Here is a 26,104-nt window from a genome sequence, read left to right as displayed (position 1 = left end):
TAAAGCGATAACATCAAAAGTAAAATTAGAAGTATTAAGTTCATGCAGAATATAGTGCGCATTGGCCTGATGACCGTTTGAAAGAGAGAGTCTATACCCCAGATCGGGGCAGTCTTCTTCCAGCCACTTGAACAACGAAAAATGTTTGAACTCAATTTCGCCATTTAAAATGTCTGTGAACTGTTGTATAATGGATAGTTTCTTTTCAAACATGGAAAGTGATACATTCTCGACAGCATTTAAAGAAATGACGTTCCGTATATTTTCTGGAGTTTTAATAAGAGAGGTTGTCACCAAGACTTCCAAAATGGATTTCGAAAAATCGAACCCGTGTCAAACTGGTCTTGATAATATCGATTCAAATTGTTTATTTGGTTCTGCTGTGTAAAATCTGCATTAACAGCAATCAGGAAAATTGTGACGTTCTTTTCTCTAAAAGACTGGTTAAAGTATAGATCAATGTCTTTTAAATTCCGGGTTTCAAGGTGATGAAAGTCTGTCCTATTTAAATTATATTTAAGTCTTTCATTACGTGGTAGCCTTCTACACGTTATAAGAAACTTGATCCAACTTGGAAATTTATTTGCACGGCGTTCCATGAGATAGAATATTTAGTTACTTTTTTCAAACGAACATGTTTCATTACATTCATCCAAAGCATCGATTATTATAAGCCTGCAGTCTTCACTTCCATCGGATATATTCGTTCGTTCTAAAGGGTGAATGATGCATTTGTCTATGCAACCAACCGGGTAGGAGTCGCATTTATCGTCTATAAAGAAACGTAATCATTCCTCGTTAATATTATCAGTAAATTCTGGAATATTGTTTGATATCATTGAAACTAGTCGTTGAATGAAGACTCCTACCTCGTGTGTTTTCCATACATCAAATTTACAAACATGAAAAGCAATCAGCCTTTTTCTCAGTTCTATACCTTGATCACCTTCTTTGGCACATGTTATGTGAGCAGCAATAGCAGATTTCCCATACCCCATGTCAGCTTCGAGTAGAATGCCATTTGCCTTTCTGTTTTTCAGTTGTTCATCCAATAACCGAAACATCCATACCCGCCCAACGAGAGGTCCATGCTGTTTGAAGTAATCGACAAGCAGCGGCGATGCTGGAAATATAGGTGAATACTCCTGAAGACAACCTGTAAAAAATATTCCTACTTTATCATTTTCATTATTGTTAAATGTTGAAAAATGAACCTTTAATGCATAGTGATGTGCCAACGATAGCATTTATACTTAAGCATTATACACTATCTAAGGAATTAATTCGACTATATTAATGAAATGAAAGTAATAAAAAAAAATGATCCGTTTTCTCCATGGATGGTTTGATGTGTAATCTAGTGAAGATCATCGGTAACCCTGGTTGCATATACAACAGTGCAATTGCAAAAATGACTATGCACGCTGCTATAAGACAAGCAACCTAACATTCGCCATTTTAGTCTAGTTTCGACTCCACTTTAAATATTTTAGATACGTGTTTATCTATATCGATGCATAATATAAATCCGTACAAACATTGTTATCAGCTGCAATGTGTCTGTGTCAAAATTTATATCTAAATATATCGGTCGTAGTCTGCAAACATCGGCCCTGCTTAGGTTGTCAGCTTCTTGTCAAAAACAGAAATTTTAACGAGAGATATGATAACAAAACAAATGTATACAAGTATGTTTCAATGAATCAGAGAAACTGTAAAGAAATAAAATAAAACACTGCCTGTAATAGCCTGCTTATGAGGCAAGATACCATGCATATATAAGATTATATATAATTTAGTTTGTAAATGTTTAAAACGCCATTAAAAATACAAATTTGTTATAACATGTAATATTAATGATGAAGGTTTAAATATTTAAGTTGAAGTTTGGCTTTGTAATCTTGGAGTAGTGTCTTTTGTTTAAAACTACTTAGGGAGAGCACACCAAATTACATTTGTAAAAAAAAGTCAAAGGTGATAATCAAAAACGCAAATATCAAAAGCAAACAAACTTTAAAAGCGCTTATAGTAGAGTATCACCTGGTTTATCGTTACACAAACAAATCAAGTATAGATCTGTTTCAAAAATTCTGGATTAGATTTTGCACAAACCCCTATTTTTTGTTTATCTTCGTGCAAAAACATGAAGTAAAGACGTTTTCAATTCAATGTTTAAGCAAGCAGAGTTGAACAAATATATTGTAAGGCAAAAGCAAAATAGTACATGTGGTTCCTGTGACACTTCTTGTTCGAAGTATTACACCATGTGCCGCGTGGTTATGTTTTTTTAGCAAATTATGCCATTATTATTATATATGGCCAGCCCTTAAAATTTAGGTTTGGGCGGGTCACCAGTTTCATATTAATTTATGTTTTTGGCCGGAACTAAAGTAACATATGGCAAGCTTTTAAAGTATAGCGTACATGTTGAAATGTGATTGAGATGTTTGAGGATTTTTTGCTCATAATTCATAGCACTAAAATTTAAGAGCGAAACTATAATCAATCAAAGAAATGTTAAAAAGGTGAATTTTGAATGATAAGATCTCAGAATAGTTTCATTCTCTCAGTATTTTTTATGGTAAATGCCATTCAAACGTACCGTTAAGAGATCAATATAATAAAAACGATTTGGGATGAAAGGGTTGACGAGCATTTGTGAGCTGTGTGTGCGGCATATGATAATACCAGGGAGTATGTAATAGAGTAATGCACCAGTCAATTGTAACCGGTAATGCGGTGGTTTTGTATTCGCGCCAAATAAAGCGGGGAATGGGCATTGCTTAGGGTGCCTGGGGTTCGGGGGCATTTGTCGGGGATTTTACCATTAGTTCGTCCCCACAGGGCGGGGGTTTTACCCGGGCTTGGCTGGACTAAAAGTCAAAGTCCTCGCTATTCTCCAGACCTGGATGGATCGTGATTACAATTGACTGGTACATACTATAAACATATGCAATGATTTTTTACAGTTGATACCTTAGAAGACTATAAAAGGGTCGGAAGAAGAAAAAACGGTTGACTCATTAGGCTTCAAAGGGGAATAACACAATATCTTGAAAGGAAATATTGAATATGTATTTTCAAATAATAAGTTCATTCCTTAAATTTCCATTAAAAGACTGATTAAAGTAGTTACTTAACTAATCTGTCGATACAATTTTTACACGCATGGTAACGGTTAATATCAGAAAATTTATCCCATCTACGTATGGGAGGCCTTTGTGCTAGGATTGGAGATCGCCCTCGTTTACGTAAGAGAGCCTCTGTCCTAGTATTGAGGATTTCACTAGGATTTTAGATTTCCCTCATCTGCGTGGGGTCGTAGGATTGGAGATCTCCCTCGTGGACGTAGGGAAGCCTGTGTCCTAGAATTGAGTGTTTCACTCATCTACGAAAGAAGCCTCTGTCTTAGAGTTGGAGATCTCCCTCATCTGCCTACGATTGGAGATTTCCCTCGTTTTTGAAGAAGGAGCCTGTGTCCTATGATTGGAAATCACCCTCGTCTACGTAGGGGGAGCCAATGTTCTACGATTGGAGATCACCCTCGTCTACACAGGGAGAGACAGTGTTCTACGATTGGAGATTTCCCTCGTTTACGTAGAAGGAGACTGTGTCCTAGGATTGGAGATTTTCTCTCGTTTACGTAGGGGGAGCCTGTGTCTTTGGATTGGAGATTTCCCTCGTTTACGTAGAGGGAGACTGTGTCCTAGGATTGGAGATTTTCTCTCGTTTACGTAGGGTGAGCCTGTGTCCTTGGATTGGAGATTTCCATCGTCTACGTAGAGGGAGCCTGTGTCCTAGGAATGGAGATTTTCCTTGTCTACGTAGGGGAGCCTGTGTCTTAGGATTGGAGATGTTCTTTATATACATAGGGGGAACATGTGTTCTAGGATTGGAGATTTCACTTGTCTACGAAGGGGAGCCTGTGTCTAAGAAATTAGAGATTTCCCTGGTCTACGTAGGAGAGCCTGTGTCTTACGATTGGGATTTCCCGCGTCTATGGATGGGGAGCCTGTGTCCTAGGATTGGAGATTTCCCTTGTTTACGTTGGGGCGCCTGTGTCCTAGGATTGGATATTTCCCGCGTCTATGGATGGGGAGCCTGTGTCCTAGGATTTGAGAGTTCCCTTGTCTACGTTGGGTAGGGGTCTGTGTCGTAGTATTGGAGATTCGAGGATTGGAGATTTCCCTCGTCTACGTAGGCGGTTAGGGGGTCTGTGACGTAGGATTGGAGATTTCTCGCGTCTACATAGGTGAAGCCTGTGTCCAAGGATTGGAGATTTCCCTCTACGAATGAAGAGCCTTTGTCCTAGGACCGAGGATTTCCCATGTCTACGTAGGGGCAGCCGTTGCCATAGAATTGAGGATTACCCACGGCGAGGAACGGGGAGCCTTTGTCCTAGAATTGAGGATTACCCACGTCTCAGTAGGGGTTGCCTTTGTACTTGTATTGAGATTTTCTCTCGTCTACGTAGGGGGTGGGGGAGGGAGGGGTTTCTGTGTCCTAGTGTTTAGGATTTCCCGTGTCTAGGTGAGGGGACTGGAGGCAAACAACTTTTATGCCCCGATTCTTTCCTGTTTCTCAAGAGTTGAACAAACTTTGTCAACAAAAATGATTTTCCTAGACAAAAAGTTTTTTTAGTTCAGATTTTGGTTGCAGTGTCAAAATTGATAGAGTAATAGGCAAATATGTTACGTTTCTGTTTTTGAGTTGATGATTAAAAATAATCCTTAGAGTTTGGCGATAATTACCAATAAAATAGGAAAAGGTTGTATTTGGAGAGGGAAAGGGACATAAATAAAAGCAATAAAACGAACAACTTTCGTGATTCTAACATCCGTCAATATTATATAAAGCATAAAAAATTGTTTTGGGTTATTCATTTATCATGTATGTACCAGCATTGTGAATGAGATATTTAACGTACTGATAAGCTTGTCAGTTTATCGAGGCATTGGCAATACATTTAATATTGATCCGCAATTAATCTTGGTATCCTTTGACAAGGGTAGTACTTGCTGATTACAGATATGTAAAACAGCACAACTTAATGACCAAAAATGTAGTGTAGATAATGTATTTAAAGATTGCAACTTTGTTCTTTATATCAAATAATGCGCACGAATACTGTTCTAGTTTGCAGTCCTTTAAAGCTGCACTCTCATAGATTGACTGTTTTGACATTTTTTTTTTATTTTATAAGTTGGAATGTGTCAAATGTGGCGTAATTGTCTGAAAACTTGGGATATTAGAGTGCTGATAAAAGATCAGATCGAAGTATTGACGTTCAAAAAGTGATGTTTTTTAGTTAAAAAGAGTTACAAACGCTTTAAGAGAACTGATTGTTTTGCAGTTTTCGAAATCATTGAGATCTGTTCTATTGTGAGTTATCTTTAATGACTGAATTGAAAGCATTTTTGCGAAAATCAGCTGATTATGAGACAAAAAATAATTCAAATCGGTCAATCTGTAAGAGTGCAGCTTAAAGACCAAATAGCTTGTACGTAATACCCTTGTGTTGGTGTATTGTCTACATATTATTTCTCTCTACACACTTCCGAATGTTGCAACGAGTATACAGGGTCACCGGAAATCCCAAAAAGTACATATTTGTTCATAAGATACCTTTACCATAAATATTTTTTATATATATATATATATATATATATATATATATATATATACATCATTAGTGTTTTTTATTATATTTATTTACTCCCATATCGGGCGAAATATAATAGTGCTGAAAGAAGTATGTGGATAAATTATTACGATACAACGCTAGTTATTGAACGCTGCCGTACATCGACCTTAACCTTGAACCACCCCATTGAAAAGAAATGTTTTTGGTTGAAACCATTTTTATATTTTAGTAAATGTGGCATTGAATCCAACGCCTCAAGAGCAATACCAAGTTTAGGCTTTTCCTTACTTTAGCTTCCTATGCACCATCTTTGTTTGACACCAACACACCCTTCCGCCCGCCCAACGACATCCCAATTGTGATAACAACCTGGTTAAGATAATAGTTATGTGATTTCAAAAGAGAATTAAAGTTTTGTTCATTATCATTAGTTCGATATCAACCTGACTGAACTTTAAACTTAATCATGTCAGTCGCCCTTAAGTTATAGCAGTTGAGTCTTCAAATAATAACACATTGTTTGTTTGTAAAATTCCTGTAAAATGTTATCCTTTTTTAAATGGACAGCATAAGCAGCATATAATTTCTACATTAATTAAAAAACACCCACATGAAACTACTAAACTAATTTGGCCCTATATCTATTCTGAGTTGTATAGATACAATATTTCAATCAATACAATCTTTACAAATATTCTTATTGACCTTAAGATAACCGTATATTGAAACGTAATACTTCAGTGTGAATCGAAACTAGACTAAAATGGCTAATGTTCAGGCAAGGGACATGCTTATATATGAACGAAGAATGAATTATTTTTCATGTAAGATCGCTCTTGATAAAACAGGCGAGGCCGTGTTGCCTTTTACGGAGGACAAACTCAAGAATGTACATCAGCAAATCTCACAACAGGTCGGAAATCAGCCTATTTGTCAACAACGATGCAGTGAGGTTATGCGAGATGTCAACAAGTAAGACTTTCTGCATTGCTCTTCTGTGAACATCTTTACGGTAATATGATACAATTATTGACAAGGAAGCTTTTGAATATGTTCTGATATTCACTAGCAGATTTTGATAATTGAGTACTTTAGTTTGACAAGGTTATTGGTATATCTTAAATAAACGTGTATTCTTAAAATCCAAATAAGAAGCCATATTTATGTACGACATAGCAATCGTGACAACTCGGCCATTACCGGCAACCTTCGAGATAGACCTCGTAAATAGTAGATATACGAAAACGTGATGAGGCCGCTGGCGATTAACACCATCTTAATCTGCGTAAAGAAGGCCCATCTCACAGTCATAAAAACATGTACAATGATATAAAATCATGCTTTTCTATTAATGGGCAACTGTCGCCTATGTTCCCAAGCTTATGTAGAGTCCGATTTTATTTTCTATTTACCTTAACGATTTAGACGTATTCCTTAAAAGAACATATTCTACTGTTTCTATAGAAGTAGATGCAAATGAGACAATTATGTACCTCAGTTACTTACTCTCTTGTATGCTGACTACACTGTTCTCTTTGCAGACAATGCACGCGATTTTCAAAAAAGTCTTTATTGTTTTCAAGACTACTGTTTGCAATCGAAAGTAAATGTTAACCCCTCAAACACTAAACTAATTGTCTTTGGTGCCAGAAATCTGAAGAAATTTATTATTAGCATTGCTAACCAAGTACTAGAGATAGTTAATGAATATAAGTACCTTCTCGTCCACCGGTAGCTTTTTATACTGCCGTAAATATTTAATAAGCCAGGCTAAAAAAGCAATGTATGCTCTATTTCTTAGAATTAATAACTAGACTTGCTTTTCGACATACAACTGAAGCTTTTTGATTCTACCATTGTTCCCATTCTAACGTATGGATGTGAAGTCTGGGGTTTTGAAAACCTCGATCTGTTGGAGCAACTTCATTGTATTTTTTTGCGGCGGATTATATAAACTAGAAAGAATACTCCACGTTACAAGCCCTACTCAGAACTTAGATACCCTCTTAACATAATAGTTTAAACCAAAATGATAAGTTACTGGAGTAAACTCGTTTCATCTCATGACTCGAAAATAAGTTTCTTGATATATAAAGACATTTTACATGGTCATATTTCAGTTTGGGCCAGTTACATCAAGTCAATATTTGATTCAACGGGTTATTTATACGTTTGGCTTAATCAAACAAGAGTACCTGCAAATCATGTCAGTAAACTTGTGAAATCTAATCTTGTCGACCAACTACAGTAAATGTACATGATAGCATTCGAAATCAACATAGTCCAGGGCATGCATGAAATAAAAATTAGATTTAGTGCAAGTATGGACTAAACGTCAGCATTTTCCCACTCCAAGTAGAAATCCTTACGTAATGTAAGTTTAATTCATATTTTGCTTATTTTCGGCTTTTCTTGCCATTAAAACAACATTACTTTTCGATGTTTGTAATAGTGGGGTTAGGGTGAGCTAGCCCAGTTAGCTTTATCAGTTGATTGCCAATCATGCCTTTGTTTCGGTTTTATAGGGTTCAGGTTGCGCACTGAGCATATTCAGTATACCCAGTCCTGTGTGTGCGTGGGGGGGGGGGGCTTTAATTGTCTACGGCATTAATTTGTTGTTGCTTTTACAAACAACACAAAACAGCATCTGAAAGTTACTGAATTGAACAAGTTTTGTTAATATTAGCCTAAAGCATGACATATTTAGTCGAGTTACTTAAGTGTTTTGGCAATGTATAACATTACAGTTTCACATTGTTCAATACTCAAAACAAGAGACCTTCTTTAAATAGCAATGTTTCATTGCTCAAAGCTTTTTGATCACTTTTCACTTAATATGAAACTTTTTATGTCTGACTCCATGAAATGCAAACAATTATAATTCAAGTAACTTTCAGTTTCAAGATCAACATGTCCCTCAATTGGGGTTTCAATATAGGGTAAGACACGATCTACATGAGCCATCTGTATGCAATCAAATGTTGAGTATATCTTTGATTCCATTCTTATTACTTGGTAGATTGGGAGACTTCACATTCTCCCACCTCAGATAAGTAGATCCATTAGTTTAACCATACTAGAAATTCTTATCTTGCCCACGGGCGAAGATAAAATGCCCGTATGGAACTTCTTTTAATGGTCACCACATTGTAATTACCTCCCTTGTTGAAGACTGTCGTCTGTAGCGCATCATGGAAACCTTGTCTTGTGGCAATATTTAGAACGCTAGTTAATTATTTATCGCTTTAAATGTTACCAAAAAACAGTTTTCACGCACCTTTCAAGAAATAATGCTTCACTCTTCTTAGAACTATTTAAAGACCGATCAAACCATTCACATACTCTGAATCATGGCGCGAATATCCATGACAAACAAGGAATTATCGCATATCCGTAAGCAATTATTTTCACTAAGCACAAAAGAGTTCCAGCAACAAAAATAAATTATTACTTAATTTTGTTTAACTGAGGTGGGAGAGAAAGCATCTACCATAGCCGCTCGTGTAAGATAGGTTTATCCCGACCCTCGCGCAGGGTGTTTTGCGGAAACTTGCTAAACCTCGTTTCCGCAAAACACCCTACGCTCGGGTCGGAATGAACCTATCTTACACTCTCGGCAATGGAAGATACTTATAATCTTTCTTATGATTGACCTCCATGCATGACTTTAAAGATTTGCAATTACAAAATGAAATCTTTAGCATATGTCCTAGTCTTTAACAGTAAATAAGAGAACTAAGGCATACCTCTAACAGGCAGTTATGCATATGGATTTGTCAATAGTTTCTATATTTTTGTCTAGATATATAATGCATAATAATAGACTTGTATTTGTATTTAGAAACTGATTATAAATTTTGAGGTTGCATGCGATTTAACTAGTTTAAATACCCAGCCATATTCTAGGCTAACAATTCCAAGACGGTAACCACAACACTTACACTATATGAATACTTGGCATGACATTATGTTTTTTTATAATATTGTTTGAATGTTTAATTTTTACACATTTATAATTGCTATGTCAAAACCTCAACACATTTTCCTCAAACAAAAATCCGATTCTGTTTCTTGGAAAGTAGTTGTACTGATGTTGTTTTTTTCTGAGGCCATGAGAAAGAACACTGGTGGGGCTTGAACCAACAAACTTGGATTGGAGGCCGACACCTTGTGACTAGACCACATTCACCTTCTCACATTCATTTCAAAGAGCCAAATTCACAATATGGCATTGCAAATAACATTGATTGTACTTTATTTAAACAATTTCTTAAGCTTTAAAATATAACAAAAAATGTTTCTTCATTATTCAAACCGAAAATGCCATATTGGGGATTTTTCCGTCCAGGTTTGCATTGCCTTCCGATAATTGTCATTTCGGGGTAAATTCCAGTGCCTGAAATATAAAACATAAAATACAAAAGAAAATTGTAATGAGAAATTTCATATGAATATTAATGATTAATTTAAAAGCCTGTACAATTATATTAAAAAGGATTCACAAATTATTTAATGCCACACAAATTATAAGCTGTACTATCACAGGTAGACAGTTGAGACGGTTTGTTCCCAATTTCCAATCGGTATTTTTCTCACTTACAAGAAAATTATTACCAATTATCTCTTCGCGCATCAAACTTACCTGTACTTTCTATACTGTCAACCTCAAAACTTGTACATGCAGCATATTATTCCACTGTCATTTTTTTCTGATATGGTTCCTGTTATTTGTGATTTGAAATTCAAGGTAAAATCAATTATAATTTCTAATTGCCAGTTTTGTTTGTAAGAAGAATCAGAATACTTAAATATTTTGGGTCTGGCTGCTTTCATGGACTTCGATTTCCCTGGTTGTTTATTGACAACTCGTTTTCGACTCGAAAGTTAACGTCTGTAATTTTGTTAGTCGTATCCTTATGAGGTGTAAGTTTAAATGAGTTTAAATGCGGACTTTTTTGTCGCTTTGAATGTACTTCTTCTTGTTCTCTCGTTACTGTTTCCAATCCGTTGTCATATTCAGAATCAATAGGACCTTAAATAATGTATGAATAAAGCCTATTATAGGGGGTTCAGGTGTTTTTAAATAAGTTCGCATGCAGATAAATATCCTTTTAAAAACAGTCTGTCATAGAATCGAAACGTTTTATTTCGTCCAATTTAGTCAAGTATGTGAAAAGTTATAACTATTTTTAGTTTCGCTATTGGTAGTCATTATGTAATCAATAACATCATTGAAATATGAAGGGTTTTCGGCAACGTTTTGATAAGCTTGTAATTCAATTACATTGTAAAGCTTCTTGTATTATAAATATGAATACTTTTTTGCTACAAACATTCGGTATGTTTTTCCTGACTTATCTTTCAGACTTTATCATATGTAAGATGTTTTACTGTCTTGGTCATGTATCCATAGCAACTGCTTCGGGGAAATGTTAATTTGAAAATATTCGATGAAAAACAACAACAAAGAACTTGGTTGAGGCAACAACCAGATACGAGTTAATTGTCTTTATCATATGTAAGATGTTTTACTGTCTTGGTCATGTATCCATAGCAACTGCTTCGGGGAAATGTTAATTTGAAAATATTCGATGAAAAACAACAACAAAGAACTTGGTTGAGGCTACAACCAGATACGAGTTAATTGTTATGTTGCCTAAGTTAAACTTTATGTCGGGTTATATTTATGACATTTTTTGTTTTTGTAAAAAACAGCATCCGGTATAAGTTTGCAAATCCGGTTTACTTGCAAACTTAGTTTTTTTATTATCTTAGATATCAACTTCAAAAGCGACACATAGAAAGTTTGCCCATTAAATAAGAAATATTTTAAGCAAAATTAAAAAAAAAGTTTTAAGAAATATGAAAATTTTAATTCCAATATTGATTTCTCCCGTTGGCCACCAATTGGATTTTAGGTCCCCCGCGGGGTTTTGGCAAACTCCAATTGGAGAATTTTCCATATGAGCCGAAACGGGGGAAAAAATCAGCAATTTGAAAAAAATCAAATATTACAATTTGGAACAGAAAATTACATTTCTATGTATGTCTGTAGTACTAGATTCATAAACATAATTAAAATCTAATAAATAATCAAAAATTATGATTTTGTAAAAACGGCTCTCCAATTGGGGAAAATTCCAATTGGAGAATTCCACAGTCAATTTCTATAGATAAAAGCCACCAATTGGAGTTCACAGAAGTTGGTGATCACAAAAGTTGGAGGAATCACCAGTTGGAGACTTTCACCGTATAACATCTGCTGGGGAGAAATAAAGTTGTGATATATACATGTCATGATATTATTGCTCATTAATTTAATATTGTAGATTATTCAAGAAAATAACATTGCAAGATGTGACCTGATTTCGAGTATTACATCGGTGTTTTCACTTGTGACGTTGTGTGCAATCTAAAACAGTGATCTTAAATACAACTGCGTTAGATTTGCGAATTATTTATCCTTTTCTGAAGCCTTCTGGTCCTAGATGCTCGAAAATATTAAATACTTTTAAAAAGAATAACTTACTAATTTTCATTTCCTGGTGGGCTCAATTTGTGTCTTTCAGTTAATCGAATAGGTTAGAGAACACCATCTTATATTGTCAGTAGGTACATTAAACTATGTTGACTTAGTGACAAACTCAATTTGATCACTCAAATTTAAAGAAAAAAAACCTTTCGATGTGTATCTTTTATCCTATGCAAAAGTGGCTTCTTTTTATTATTTCGTTTCCATCACTCACGGTATGTTATTTTTCTTGTCATATGAAATGGGTACATATATGTATGATAGCACTATCACGAACCTATTACCAGTATAGGTTAAACAATTATATCTAAGTCAGTGATATTATTTATAAATGTTCTATAACATTGTATATTGACTTAATACTTCGTAAAAAAATAAGCTCAACAATCATTCTTTGTTTCAGAATTCATCCATTTCAAATGATTCTTTGAAAAGGAGCCATTATCTCGGTTCACTTATTGTCAGGGTTTAGGAGCTGTAGCTAAAAGCAGTGACGAAATTCGTTTACACTCTTAAATTGTGCTCAGTTACATTGAACACCTGCCATAACTGAATGATAGCTTTACATTGATAAATAAGAAGTAAATATATCCAAATACTATTGCAAGGGGTATTTTTTTGCAAAAGTGTATAGCCCTTCACGCAATTCATGATAGTTTAAAAACTCATGTCTTGAATGACATTATCTTTGATCAAGTATACGTTCTAAGCATTAGGAATGATATTGTTCATATTGTTTCATCCTGCTACCTGTTTGCATGTTTTTGTTCGTTTATCAAATATACGCATGTACTTTGCTTATCAATATCATGTCCACGTGTTTGTGAATGGAGGATAAAGATACTGTAATAATGTTTCAAAGATGAATATCGTTAAACACGTTGATTAAATATTAACATATTTTTAAATCACATTTATGAGAGTTAGGCGAATATTTTGTGATGGATTTTATATTTGCTACTGTACAGTAGGGGAGGTTACTGCGTAGGAGACGAACATTTTCTTAAACCGGTTTAGCATCAAATCAAGTAGGACCTACTCCGGTGACCTCAGACGAACATTCGTGTAAAAAATGGATTGAAATGGACAATCATAAAATTTTGGGCTATGGACTTATTGAAGACAACTGTATGGTAAGTCTAAATGCCGTTTGTTTTCATGATGGTTTAAATGATAAGAATTGTTTGTTATTTTTGATCACGCACAGGTATGCCCCCCCCCCCCCCACATAGTGACATTACTCCGCAAAGCTTTGTCTGCTTTTTCCCCGCAAAATTTCCTCGGGAATGGGCGTAACCTAGGTTCCCTTTGGTGCGAGGACATTTTCCCATCAGTTCATTCCTGCAGGGAAGGAATTTAAGCGGGGGTTAGTCCACCTAAATGGCCTTCAGTCTTTTGAAGATTTTTAGACTATGGCAGACTCGAGACAGGGATACATAATGTAGTTAGTGTCGGTTAGAACCAGCCGCCCACCCGGGTAGCCCAGTTGGTTAGAGCGCCATGCTAGTGTTCCGGCGGTCGTGGGTTCGAGCCCCACACCGGGCGCACTTTTCCTCCCAGGTTAACTTGAATAACAAATGTCAAAATAATAAAAAAGTATCCCTGATTGCTAATTATTGTAGCTTTATAAAGCCGGGGTTGGCTGAACCGAAAATCCCACTATTCCCCGGACCTGGGGAGTTCATGGTTACAATTGACTGCAATCATTTTTTTGAAAAAAAAAGGTAAAAAAGTGTTAAAAAAGTGTTATTGTTTATCCTTCAAACTAAATTCAATTGACGCCAAGTCTATTGCTAACTATTGCACCAGTCAATTGTACATAGAAACAGTGATTCTTCACAATCATGTGCTTATTTGTTTGTCATACTGTACCAAATTATTTGGGAATATTGTTAGCACATGTTTTAATAATACCATTTTACCTCAGGACAATTTTTCAATAAGAACTCAGTCAAGTATGAAATATTTCCATTTTGGAAGAATGCTGTAGATCTTTTACATTTGAAGATTTGGAAATTATTATTGGTTATTCTTTAAAAAGTGTCAAAATTTGAGTAGATCTATGGTAATGCAATTAGTAGCTCAAAATTTTAATCCTTCAATTAAAAACTGTTTTACTTAATGATAAAGGAAAATTATTCATTTTATTAAACAGATGTACACAAGAAGGTATGCAATTCTAATTTTGTTAATTTTATCCAAAATTGAAAACTTATGGCTAAGTATCTGTAGATGTTGATATATATTATATATATACAATTGACTGTTTTTATTGCTTATTAGTGTTGGGAATCGGACTGAAATATTACTATAGATAATCGGTTTATGAAAACAATCAATGATCGATTATTAATCGTTTTAATCATTATTTAACTATCTTAGGTCATCATATATAAGGCATATAGATAAACTACATGAACCAGTTTAAGAAAAAATGTTCCCTTACAATATTATTTGTACATTTATTTGTATAAATTACATTATTTATTCAGAACGCAACTATACTTTAGTGTTTACAAGTTACTATTACAGATCATGAGACTGCAGGCTCTAAATTTTGTGTACGGTATTGAATACATGTGTAAAGTAAACACAAAGAAAAATATCAATTTCGTTTTGATAATCAGTCAGTAACAAGTAAAACAAACAGTTGAATATTCTGTGTTTTACAAGAACATTTTCTTTCAGAAAACTGAGAAAACTAAATTATTACATGATTTAAGAAGTAAACAATACCGGTAACATTTTAAAACCACAAAAGTGTGATGTTGAGAACCAATCCTTTTGCAGTTAAATTACAAAGAAAATTTGTAATAAGGTACTGTAGTGAGCTACTGACATGATAATATGACTAGATAACACAACATAGTACCACATGAACATTTCAACATTAACATGTATTGACCAGAAACAAAATATATTTTCAAGACAATCTTTTAACTGGTAGTCGGTAGTGGTTACGTCTCTTGTTTCTATAATCGATTGTTCAAATTTCACTATCGATTGTCGCTGATGAAGGCCTTTCCGATCAATTGTCGATTATAACTGATCTTCGGCACAACACTATTGCTTATACTTCAGCGTTTTGAGATTTCATTAAGTTTCAAGTAATATTTTTCATATACTATATCAATATAATTTCCATGTTCTTTTTTTTTAATAATGATATAGATAGACTATACTAATTAGTGATGTTCTGATGATCAATTATAATGAAAAAATAACTGGTATGTTCCTGAAATCAGTTTTTCTTCTTTCATCTTGTCAATTTTGTTCAGTTGTAATCATTAACAATATGGCTAAAGCAACAACAACATTAATAGTGGGTTTTTTTGGTGAAATTTACTGCCTTACTGCCTTCTTCCCTAGTGAAAACTTGTCCATTTTTCACCATATTTTATGTTTTCCAAATTTGATAAGTGGAGATTTCATAACATTAATGAATAAAAAATCTTGAAAAGACTTACTATGAATTAACAAAATAATATATGCATAAAAATCTTTAAAACATGTAGTATATAGAATATTTTAGCACAAGCCCACGATCATGCACTGGTGAAAATTATGTCATCGGGGCTTGTTCTAATTCTGAATTTAATATAGCAGGGCTTGAAAAAAAAAAATATGCCAAGCAATAGAGTAATAATTCAGGCTTGTTCATCCCAAACTCCAATTTCGATGATATATTTTGCCATTAAAATCTAAATTAGATATTTAAGCCTGATTTTGTATTTTTCCCAATGTCAACTTTTTTTCCCAAATTGTATTGTACAGGTGGTAAAAATAATTCCATAAAATACACTAACTAGATATTTTCAATCCTTTACCTAACATAAGTAGAGTAAAGGATGATGAGTTTTTGTACAAGAATAAAATTACAAGTACGGTACCAGGTATTGTCAAAAAATATTTCTTCTATTAATAAACAGCAACGTGAGTGGAACTGATTACCAATAGTCAAACCAGTGTGTGTATACCACGTGATAAATTACGTCATATATGCTACATCGGAAGGCAACATTTTGCTTAAAATGAACACTTAAATTAAAGATACCTTTTCTTTTACACCACCATTATAAATGAAACAAAGGGCAGTCTATGCCGCTTAAAGAGCCCCGCATTTGTTTTATTACCGACATTTGATAAAGTCATTAGTTTCATCAAACGCTTCGCCCGTTTTCAAAATCATGTTTTGACAGTGCTCCGTCCGACGGCCGTATTGTGAAAAGGTTTGTCGAAGTGTTTAAAGCAATTAAACTCGCAATCAAACTCTGGTAAATGGCCGAAAGCAAGGCTCCGTAGGTGGCGTAGACTGCGCTTTGTTTCATTTAAAATGGTGAAGAAATAGTAAAGTTATCTTTGCTTAAAGTCTTTTTAGCTCACCTGTCACTTTGTGACAAGGTGAGCTTTAGTGATCGCCTTTTGTCCGGCATGCATCGTGTGTCGTCCGTCAACAATTTACTTAAAAGACATCTCCTCCTTAACCGCTTGGCCAATATTAATAAAACTTCATAGGGATGTCCCTTGGGTGGTCTTCTATCAAAGTTGTTCAAAGAATTCAATTCCATGCAGAACTCTGGTTGCCATGGCAACCAAAAGGAAAAACTTTAAAAATCTTCTTCTCCCAAACCACAAAGCTTAGGCCGTTGATATTTGGTAGTTAGGATCACCAAATAGTCCTCTACCAAGATTGTTCAAATTATGGCCCTTGGGTCAAAATTAGCCACGCCCCGGGGGGTCATGGGTTTTCTCTATATATTTATAGTGAAAACTTAAGAAATCTTCTCCTCTGAACTTACTTGGTCTAGAGATTAGATATTTGGCATGATTCATCGTCTAGTGGACCTTTACAAAAATTGTTCAAATTATGGCCTTGGGGTCAAAATTGGCCACGCCCCGGGGGGTCATGGGTTTTCTCTATATGTTTATAGTGAAAACTTCAAAAATCTTCTCTTTTGAACTTACTTGGACTAGAGCTTAGATATTTGGCATGATTCATCGTCTAGTGGACCTCTACAATGACTGTTCAAATTATGGCCTTGGGGTCAAAATTGGCCCCGCCCCCGGGGGGTCATGGGTTTTCTCTATATGTTTATAGTAAAAAAAATCAAAAATCTCCTCTGAACTTACGTTGCTTAGAGCTTAGATATTCGGCATGATTCATCGTCGAGTTGACCTCTACAAAGTTTGTTCAAATTATGGCCCTGGGGTCAAAATTGGCCCCACCCCGGGGGGGTCATGGGTATTTGCTATATGTTTATAGTTAAAACTTCAAAAATCTTCTCCTCTGAACTTACTTAGACTAGACCTAAGATATTTGGCATGATTCATCGTCTAGTGGACCTTTACAAAAATTGTTCAAATTATGGCCTTGGGGTCAAAATTGGCCACGCCCCGGGGGGTCATGGGTTTTCTCTATATGTTTATAGTGAAAACTTCAAAAATCTTCTCCTTTGAACTTACTTGGACTAGAGCTTAGATATTTGGCATGATTCATCGTCTAGTGGACCTATACAAAGACTGTTCAAATTATGGCCTTGGGGTCAAAATTGGCCCCGCCCCGGGGGGTCATGGGTATACTCGATATGTTTATAGTTAAAACTTCAAAAATCTTCTCCTCTAAACTTACTTGGACTAGAGCTTAGATATTTGGCATGATTCATCGTCTAGTGGACCTCTACAAAGATTGTTCAAATTATGGCCCTGAGATCAAAATTGGCCCCGCCCCCTGGGGGGTCATGGGTTTTCTCTATATGGTTATAGTAAAAAAAATAAAAAATCTCCTCTGAACTTACGTTGCTTAGAGCTTAGATATTTGGCATGATTCATCGTCTAGTGGACCTCTACAAAGATTGTTCAAATTATGGCCTTGGGGTCAAAATTGGCCCCGCCCCGGGGGGTTAGGGTATTCTCTATATGTTTATAGTTAAAACTTCAAAAATCTTTTCCTCTGAACTTACTTGGACTAGAGCTTAGATATTTGGCATGATTCATCGTCTAGTGGACCTCTACAAAGATTGTTCAAATTATGGCCCTGAGATCAAAATTGGCCCCGGCCCCTGGGGGGTCATGGGTTTTCTCTATATGTTTATAGTGAAAAGTTCAAAAATCATCTCCTCTGAACTTATGTGGCTTAGAGCTTAGATATTTGGCATGATTCATCGTCTAGTGGACCTCTACAAAGTTTGTTCAAATTATGGCCCTGGGGTCAAAATTGGCCACACCCTGGGGCTGATGGGTTTTCTCTATATGTGTTATAGTAAAACTTAAAAAATCTGTGCAATATATGACAGGTGAGCAATTCAGGGCCATTTGGCCCTCTTGTTTTAAATCAAAATATTGCCTTCTGACGTTGCATTTATGACGCAATTTATCACGTGGTTTACACACACTGCAAACAGGAACTGATTCCCAACACTTCAGTTCTTTAAGCATTCTGTGCAACTCTCCAAACTTGCCCCAGGGTCTGAAGTAAAAAAAAAATGACCTCATAAATATTCTGCTTTGTGGCATGTTATTAAATGCTTGATCAACACATATCCACTGAATATTATATATATCTTAAAATGTCTGACCTCATCAAATGCAAAAGAATCAGTTACTACAATTCAAAAAAAGATTTTGGTATTAATTTTCTGTCACATAGCTTAGACTTTAAAATTCTAATTAGCTCTTAAAACATGATTTAACATAAGTCATATATGCACTTGCCACTTGACCATTACAAGTTAAAAGGCCATAAATCACTGACTGTGTAAATCACTGATGGTGCAATCAATTGGAAACAAATGGAAATATTACTAGATTTTGATTGGATGCCTTCATTCAGAGTTTATTATATATCAGGATTTTGATCCAATCACATTGTGTGTTATACCTAATCTGATGACAAAACAATTTTTAGGCGGAGCTAAATTAGTCCCACCCAATCAAGAAAGGAACATTACTTTGAATTTGTGTCATTAAGAAACAAAACTCTTCCATATTTCTGTATATTTTCTAAGCATTCTCGTTCATTTAGAATGTCAAGTGTCATCTTTGATCCCATTTCTAAATGTAAATAAAATCCCGTATTGCTGTTAGCATTTCTTATTACATCATCATATCATTTTATGTTTAAATAATTGCTTTGCTTATTTATTAGACTAGTTAATAGTCAAACAGACAGTGTTTCTGTAATGAATATGGAATTCTTTATAATTGGAGATTTTGGAAATGGAAATTTAAGGGGTTTGCTTTAAGAATGAAGGCAATGAAAAATAATACATTTTACATAAAAAAAGTTGTTAAAATTCAAATCTAAATCATACTCTTTACCTGAAAAAGATTTTATTTATTTATTTTTTTATTCTTGAAGTAAAGATATATATATGTCATATTTTCCATTTTAGAATTTTTAAAGAAAGTTGAAGAACTTGAGAAAAAGAAATTTTAGAAAGAAAATTTTCAGTCATATGATTAAGTGAATGTATCAGTTAGTCAGAGACCTAATGTTCTACTTTGCTTTGCAAATGCTTTGTCTTTTTAATTGTAGTGCAGTGAAAGTTGTGTTTCTTTTATGAATATATATGGTACTCTTTATAATAGGAGATTTTACTTAATCATACCCTCATTGAACAATTTCTTATAATATAAGGGAATGGTTTCTGGAGGAAAAATAATTAAAGTAATAGATTTTATAGTATCAAAAAGGCTATTGATTGAAAGTATTAAATTAAATCTTTATCAAACTCTTCACTTTGATAATAATTTAAAAATTGAATGATTCTAAAAATATCGAGCTATATGTATTATGAAGCAATTTTGTGTCAAATTGTCTTCGTAATATTTGATATCTTTTATTTAATAGTTCTTAATGTTTTTGTCCCGTAAGTCTGATGTACATGTTGTCTCTTTTGCTGTTCAGATGTAAATCTTTTATTCATATGAAATATATGATATTTGGTATGAAAATTAATGTTATCTTATGAGGAATTCATTTATATTCTTTATAACATAGAACCTTTAAATTATATGCAATATTTCATACATTTTCTTTATTTCCTTTTACATCTGAAGGGTTTCATAATGGTTTTTAATTCTTCAACAAACTGTTATTTCTTGTGTCTACATGTTTCCTTTAATTTTAGCACCTTCATTATTTTATGTTCTAACTAATCTTTATGCAACAGGCTTAGCTAGACAAGTTTTGATAGCTAAGCCTGAGTGAGACATTTCAGACATTCTTGTTACTTCTTAACCTTTTAAAACAACAATATTTTTCATATAAAAGCCTAAGGATCACTTTTATTAAGGACTTCGAATTGTATGGTGTTCCATTACATTATTTTATACTTTGTGTGTTACCAAAGTCAGGACGTTGTGTTACAAATATTATTTTCTAGGAACAGTTTAATAAGTGTGTTTAATAATTTGTGTTACAAATTTAAAATACTTAAACACTTGTGTTACAAGAATCATTGATGACACTGTATAAATTACTTCTACTGGTGTTCCATAGAACTGTATACATGTGATTATATTCTGGACGTTATTAAAACTTTAAAACATTCATTGTGAGTTGCGTCAGGATTTGAACCCACACATTCACGTCATTATAGTTTGGTGGATGAATCTGGGGGCACAGCACTGTTTAGCTGCTGTGACTTTCCCGGTACCTCTGAGTGTGTGGACCAATCAACAGCCAAGCGAGAAATTTCCATTATAAAAGAAACTGACGGACTCCACAATGAATTTCAGCCATTTCCAAAAGGGTAACCATCATCTTTTTTACCCTGTTATCATGATGTGCCAGCCATGCCGCAGTCATTCTTACCACCACTGCAATCGGACCAATTCCCCTGGTACTCCACACCAAGCCAGGTCAACATCTTTTCGCAAAAGTCAGATGAAGCTGCGGGACCGTATAAGAATGACTGCCTTCATGAACAGAAAAGACTCCCAAAACATGCCATTTCACCACCTGGACGATGCTGACCTGCAGAAGTTGCGCTTCAACTCTTTGACTAGAATAACATCAAACTGTAAGGCAAATTCTAAAAACCCTCAAGAAAAATTTCAGGCAACTATTGAAGGTCATTGTGCAGCAATTTCCTTCCTCAAACTCCAAAACAATGACCTCAAAGTTAGTGACCAAGTGCATTTCAACAAAAACATGGAATTATCAAAGCAGCTGGACCGTCAATCTGAAATACACGCAAAGGCTATGTCAAAACAAATAAAGATAAATCAGGACCTCACAAAGAAACTTGACCACATGGTATCAGAATCAAAAAAGGCTACAAATACAGAAGAGATTGCTCCACTAAAACTGCTAAACTCAAAGCTTGTTGAGAGACTCAACAAGGCACAAAAACAACTACAAGATCTAAATCTATGTTACAACCAGACCTCACAGACACGACAAAAAATAATTGAAAAGGCCAGACAGGAACTGAAAGATATGGCAAGCGAAATCGTTGTGCACCGTTATGATGACTACTGGGACCATGAGGAAGGAAAACACAATTGCCGGCAATGTGGCAGTCAGGAATACCATTCAAAAGATGAGTGTCTTGCTGTGGATGAGAAGTGTGGGTGCTGTAACAGAGTCGGACATTTCACTCTTTTGTGTAAACATCTATATAAACAACTGTAACCGGCAAAAATTTGAATTATTCAATCTCTAGATAATGTTTTAACGTTTGGAGTCCAAACTTAAATGTATTTGGGGGGAACTATTATGAAGCAATTTTGTGTCAAATTGTCTTCGTAATATTTGATATCTTTTATTTAATAGTTCTTAATGTTTTTGTCCCGTAAGTCTGATGTACATGTTGTCTCTTTTGCTGTTCAGATGTAAATCTTTTATTCATATGAAATATATGATATTTGGTATGAAAATTAATGTTATCTTATGAGGAATTCATTTATATTCTTTATAACATAGAACCTTTAAATTATATGCAATATTTCATACATTTTCTTTATTTCCTTTTACATCTGAAGGGTTTCATAATGGTTTTTAATTCTTCAACAAACTGTTATTTCTTGTGTCTACATGTTTCCTTTAATTTTAGCACCTTCATTATTTTATGTTCTAACTAATCTTTATGCAACAGGCTTAGCTAGACAAGTTTTGATAGCTAAGCCTGAGTGAGACATTTCAGACATTCTTGTTACTTCTTAACCTTTTAAAACAACAATATTTTTCATATAAAAGCCTAAGGATCACTTTTATTAAGGACTTCGAATTGTATGGTGTTCCATTACATTATTTTATACTTTGTGTGTTACCAAAGTCAGGACGTTGTGTTACAAATATTATTTTCTAGGAACAGTTTAATAAGTGTGTTTAATAATTTGTGTTACAAATTTAAAATACTTAAACACTTGTGTTACAAGAATCATTGATGACACTGTATAAATTACTTCTACTGGTGTTCCATAGAACTGTATACATGTGATTATATTCTGGACGTTATTAAAACTTTAAAACATTCATTGTGAGTTGCGTCAGGATTTGAACCCACACATTCACGTCATTATATATGTAATAATTTAAACAAATTTGAAGAGCTTGAGAACCAGAAATTTACAACTTTTAATATTTAGTGTAGCATCTTTTCTGTACTAGGTAGTGTCAAGGTTTTTTCTGCAGTCCTACTGTGGGGACATTTAAAAGTGTCTGACAAGTTTATGATATACACAGAATGGTGTCACTGTTTCCCACAAGGATCATAAAAACAATGAAAAGGCCTTTTTTCAAAGAACGAAGTCATTCAATACATAGGAAAAGCAATAAATAAGGCCATTTCATAGTAACTTAAATATAGACTTAGAAAAAGAAAACTTACAAGTATGGTGGTGCCTAGAATTATGCTATTTAAATGACTTATCAGTATGTGGAAAATGCAGCTATTATAATTTCAACAACTTTAAGGTTTAAATGACAGTATATTAATTATAAATTATTATTCACAAGTAGTGTTAAGGTCAATATGTTTTAAATTTTATTGGGACTTTCCTTAGTGGCGGTGGGGGACAATATTGTGCGAGTGTTCTTCAGGGTTGGAGCTGTGGAGGATGGTATATTAACGTTGACACACTTTAATAATTGTTGACACTCAAATAGGATTATCAAATATATATTTTGATATTTAAAATATCCAATCAAGTTCCATTTCTTGAAACACATATATGATATGTAAACGTGAATTAATCGCCAAATTATAATAAATTAAAGCTGCACTCTCACAGATTTACCAATATTACAACTGTTTTTTTTTATTTTTGTCTTGGAAAAAGCAAATTTTTGGTAAATATAGATCTGCAAATCAATGATTGAAGATTGCTGACAAAAGGTAACATCAAAGATTGGCATATTTCGGTCAGAAATTAATAATTAATGGCTTAAGCCTTACTAACGATTTAAGAAAACTGCATAAAACATTAATATATATGTGTGGCATGTTAGTATTAAAAGTTTAGCAACTAAAAAAGAACACAAGTCATGCATTCACTGACATATAAAACAATAAAATTGTATTGTTCAGAATTTAAGATATAAAGAAGAATATAGTAAAATTAATGTACATTTTTATTATTTTTAATTCAATATACATAAATCACAGACCTATAAACCATAGTTTATAGGTCCATGACAATATATCATTGAAGGCTGACTGACCCTGATCAAATTTTGATAAGAAATTTTTCAGTAGCAACTCTCTGTGACTGTTATCTTTGCCTTCATCTAAAAGCACCAAGTATTGTCATGGTAACTGTCTTTACTGTGTATAATTAAGATCTTAGTTGGTCATTTTCCTACTGATATTTATTAAATATAGTCAATTTGCCTGCTAATAGTTTAAATGATCTTATTGACAAAATAAAGTGGAATGGTTGAAAAAAGCATATCATTAAAATTTGCTGTTGGAATATATTCTGTGGAATAAATAATAGAATTATATAGAGATATATATAGTTACTTTAAATAAGTTTTGTTTTTAACTAAATTACATAAAAAAATGAATTGAACTGTTGTTTTTTCACACAAAAAAAATTTGTTCATTCCTAGATCTTTTGATGAAAAAAATATGTTTTAGATCACCTGCATCATTGTCATAAAAAAACATTAGCCTATTCAGATCACTAAAACTCAAAACATGTTCAAGAAGTGAAAGCCCAAAATTGGCAAATACTGAGACAAATGAACTTGGTTTTGTTATATATCAGTGTGTGTATATCACATGATATGTGCAGTCACAAATGCTGCAACAGTAGGCAATATTCCTTTGAATGACTTAAAAGTTAAAACAGAAGACAACTTTTATTTTTCTTCACCATTTTGAATTAACTAAAGGACAGACTATACAGCTGCAAAGAGCCCTGTATTTGTTTTCTTACCGGTGTTGATAAGATGATTACTTTTCTCAAACACTTTAAAGCTGCACTCTCACGGATTTACCATTTTGACAAATCTTTTATTTGTTGTCTTTGAATGAGCCAATTTTTGCCAAAATATCTGCTATAAGTGATATAAGACTGCTGACATAAGATCTGACTAAACTAATTTTAATGGCATAAAGCATTACTAACAGTTTAAGAAAAATGCACAAGTATCCATTTTTTAAATTAAAATCGGTGATCTGATTTTTTGTCAGCACTCTTATATCACTGGTTTCCATTCATTTTCGCATAAAGTGGCTCATTCCAAGATAAAAAAAAAACTTTTTCAAAACGATCAATCTGTGAGAGTGCAGCTTTAATATACCTGTAAAGACTTGTCATAGTGTGCCAAGAAACTAAACTCTCAATCAAACTTTGGTAAAAGATCAAATGCGGGGCTCTGTGTGTGCGGCATAGACTGTGCTAATTTTTATTTAGTATGATGAAGAGCTAGTTAAGTTATCTTCATATGAAGCAAAAAAATGTTTCAATACCCTGTATGAATTTTCTTCACCGGATATTGATTCATAAAAAAACTTGCTGTAGGGTGCGGAGCTACTTTTCGCTATATGTCTAAATGGAAAAATCTTCTCCTCAGATCCTGCTGGCCTGTTTTCAAAATAATGTCACAGAAATGTTCCTAAGGTTACCATCTGTCAAATTCCTTTACCATATGTTGATCCATAAAAAATATGGTTTCAGAAGGGGGGGATTAGTGGGTGTGGTAGTGGATCTTCACCAAAAGTGTTCAAATGTCCCTAAAGTGAAATATAGCCCTGAGTTATTTACACCCCATAAAGTAGTAGTCTTACACATTTATTTGTTCATGTTCTGTCAACAACTATGCCGTGTTATTTCAATTTTTATATAACTTATATTGTATTATGAAATATCATTGATAATATAATTATGTAGGATTTGAAAAAACAACAACTGCATACTGTTATAAATAAAATATGTATATTTTACCAATATATTATCGATGTTGGCCTGTCCAATTTGTATTTTTCCGAGAGTCAATTTTGTTCCCCAATGTGCAAGGCACAAGCGGTGAAAATAATTCCAATAAAAGTCACTAATTATTATTATTGTTATTATTATTAATAAACTATTACTGTTTCAGGAGATAAACAGAAACACAGAGGTGCTATACTTTCTGATGGAAAAGACAACAAAAGCATCTCCCATCATTTTGGCGTGGCTCAGATCAAGAGGAGAAATTTAAAAAAGGTAATAACTGAGCAACTAAGAACATGCAAGTTGCACTGGTTAGAGTGTAAGACCCATCTCGCTTCATGAGAATTGATAATCATCAATGTATTAAATCAAGAAATTGAATGTAGGTGTCTTGTCTTTTGCAGTGTTTTTGAAATAGAATTTATTAAAAAAAAAAACTAAATTATTTTTTAATATGATTGTGAATGTGTGATGTTTTCTTCTGATCATTCTCTCTCAAAACCAGATATAGCAAACAAATTTCAAGTTGTAGATTTTTTTGT

The 26,104-nt window shown here is 34.0% G+C and overlaps 1 protein-coding gene across 5 annotated transcripts in view; it reads left to right on the top strand.

The window, feature by feature from the left end:
• Positions 1-6,410: 6,410 nt before the first annotated feature.
• The window catches only part of LOC128243531 (uncharacterized), a 38,062-nt gene continuing 18,368 nt past the window's right edge, over positions 6,411-26,104 (top strand). The window contains exons 1-2 of one of the 5 annotated variants that reach the window (XM_052961361.1): positions 6,411-6,616; positions 25,729-25,835. In XM_052961361.1, coding sequence (XP_052817321.1) covers positions 6,532-6,616; positions 25,729-25,835 — 192 coding nt within the window. In that variant the 5' untranslated portion in view covers positions 6,411-6,531. Of the gene's footprint in view, positions 6,617-13,151; positions 13,310-13,561; positions 13,737-14,285; positions 14,346-25,728; positions 25,836-26,104 lie in introns of those variants that run through there. The other 4 variants (XR_008262842.1, XR_008262843.1, XR_008262844.1 and 1 more) reach the window with 4 other exon arrangements.

The sequence above is a fragment of the Mya arenaria genome, chromosome 8 (assembly GCF_026914265.1).
Source record: "Mya arenaria isolate MELC-2E11 chromosome 8, ASM2691426v1".
Taxonomy (NCBI): domain Eukaryota; kingdom Metazoa; phylum Mollusca; class Bivalvia; order Myida; family Myidae; genus Mya; species Mya arenaria.
The sequence above is the reverse complement of the archived record's forward strand: the minus strand, read 5'-3'. Positions and strand labels throughout refer to the sequence as shown.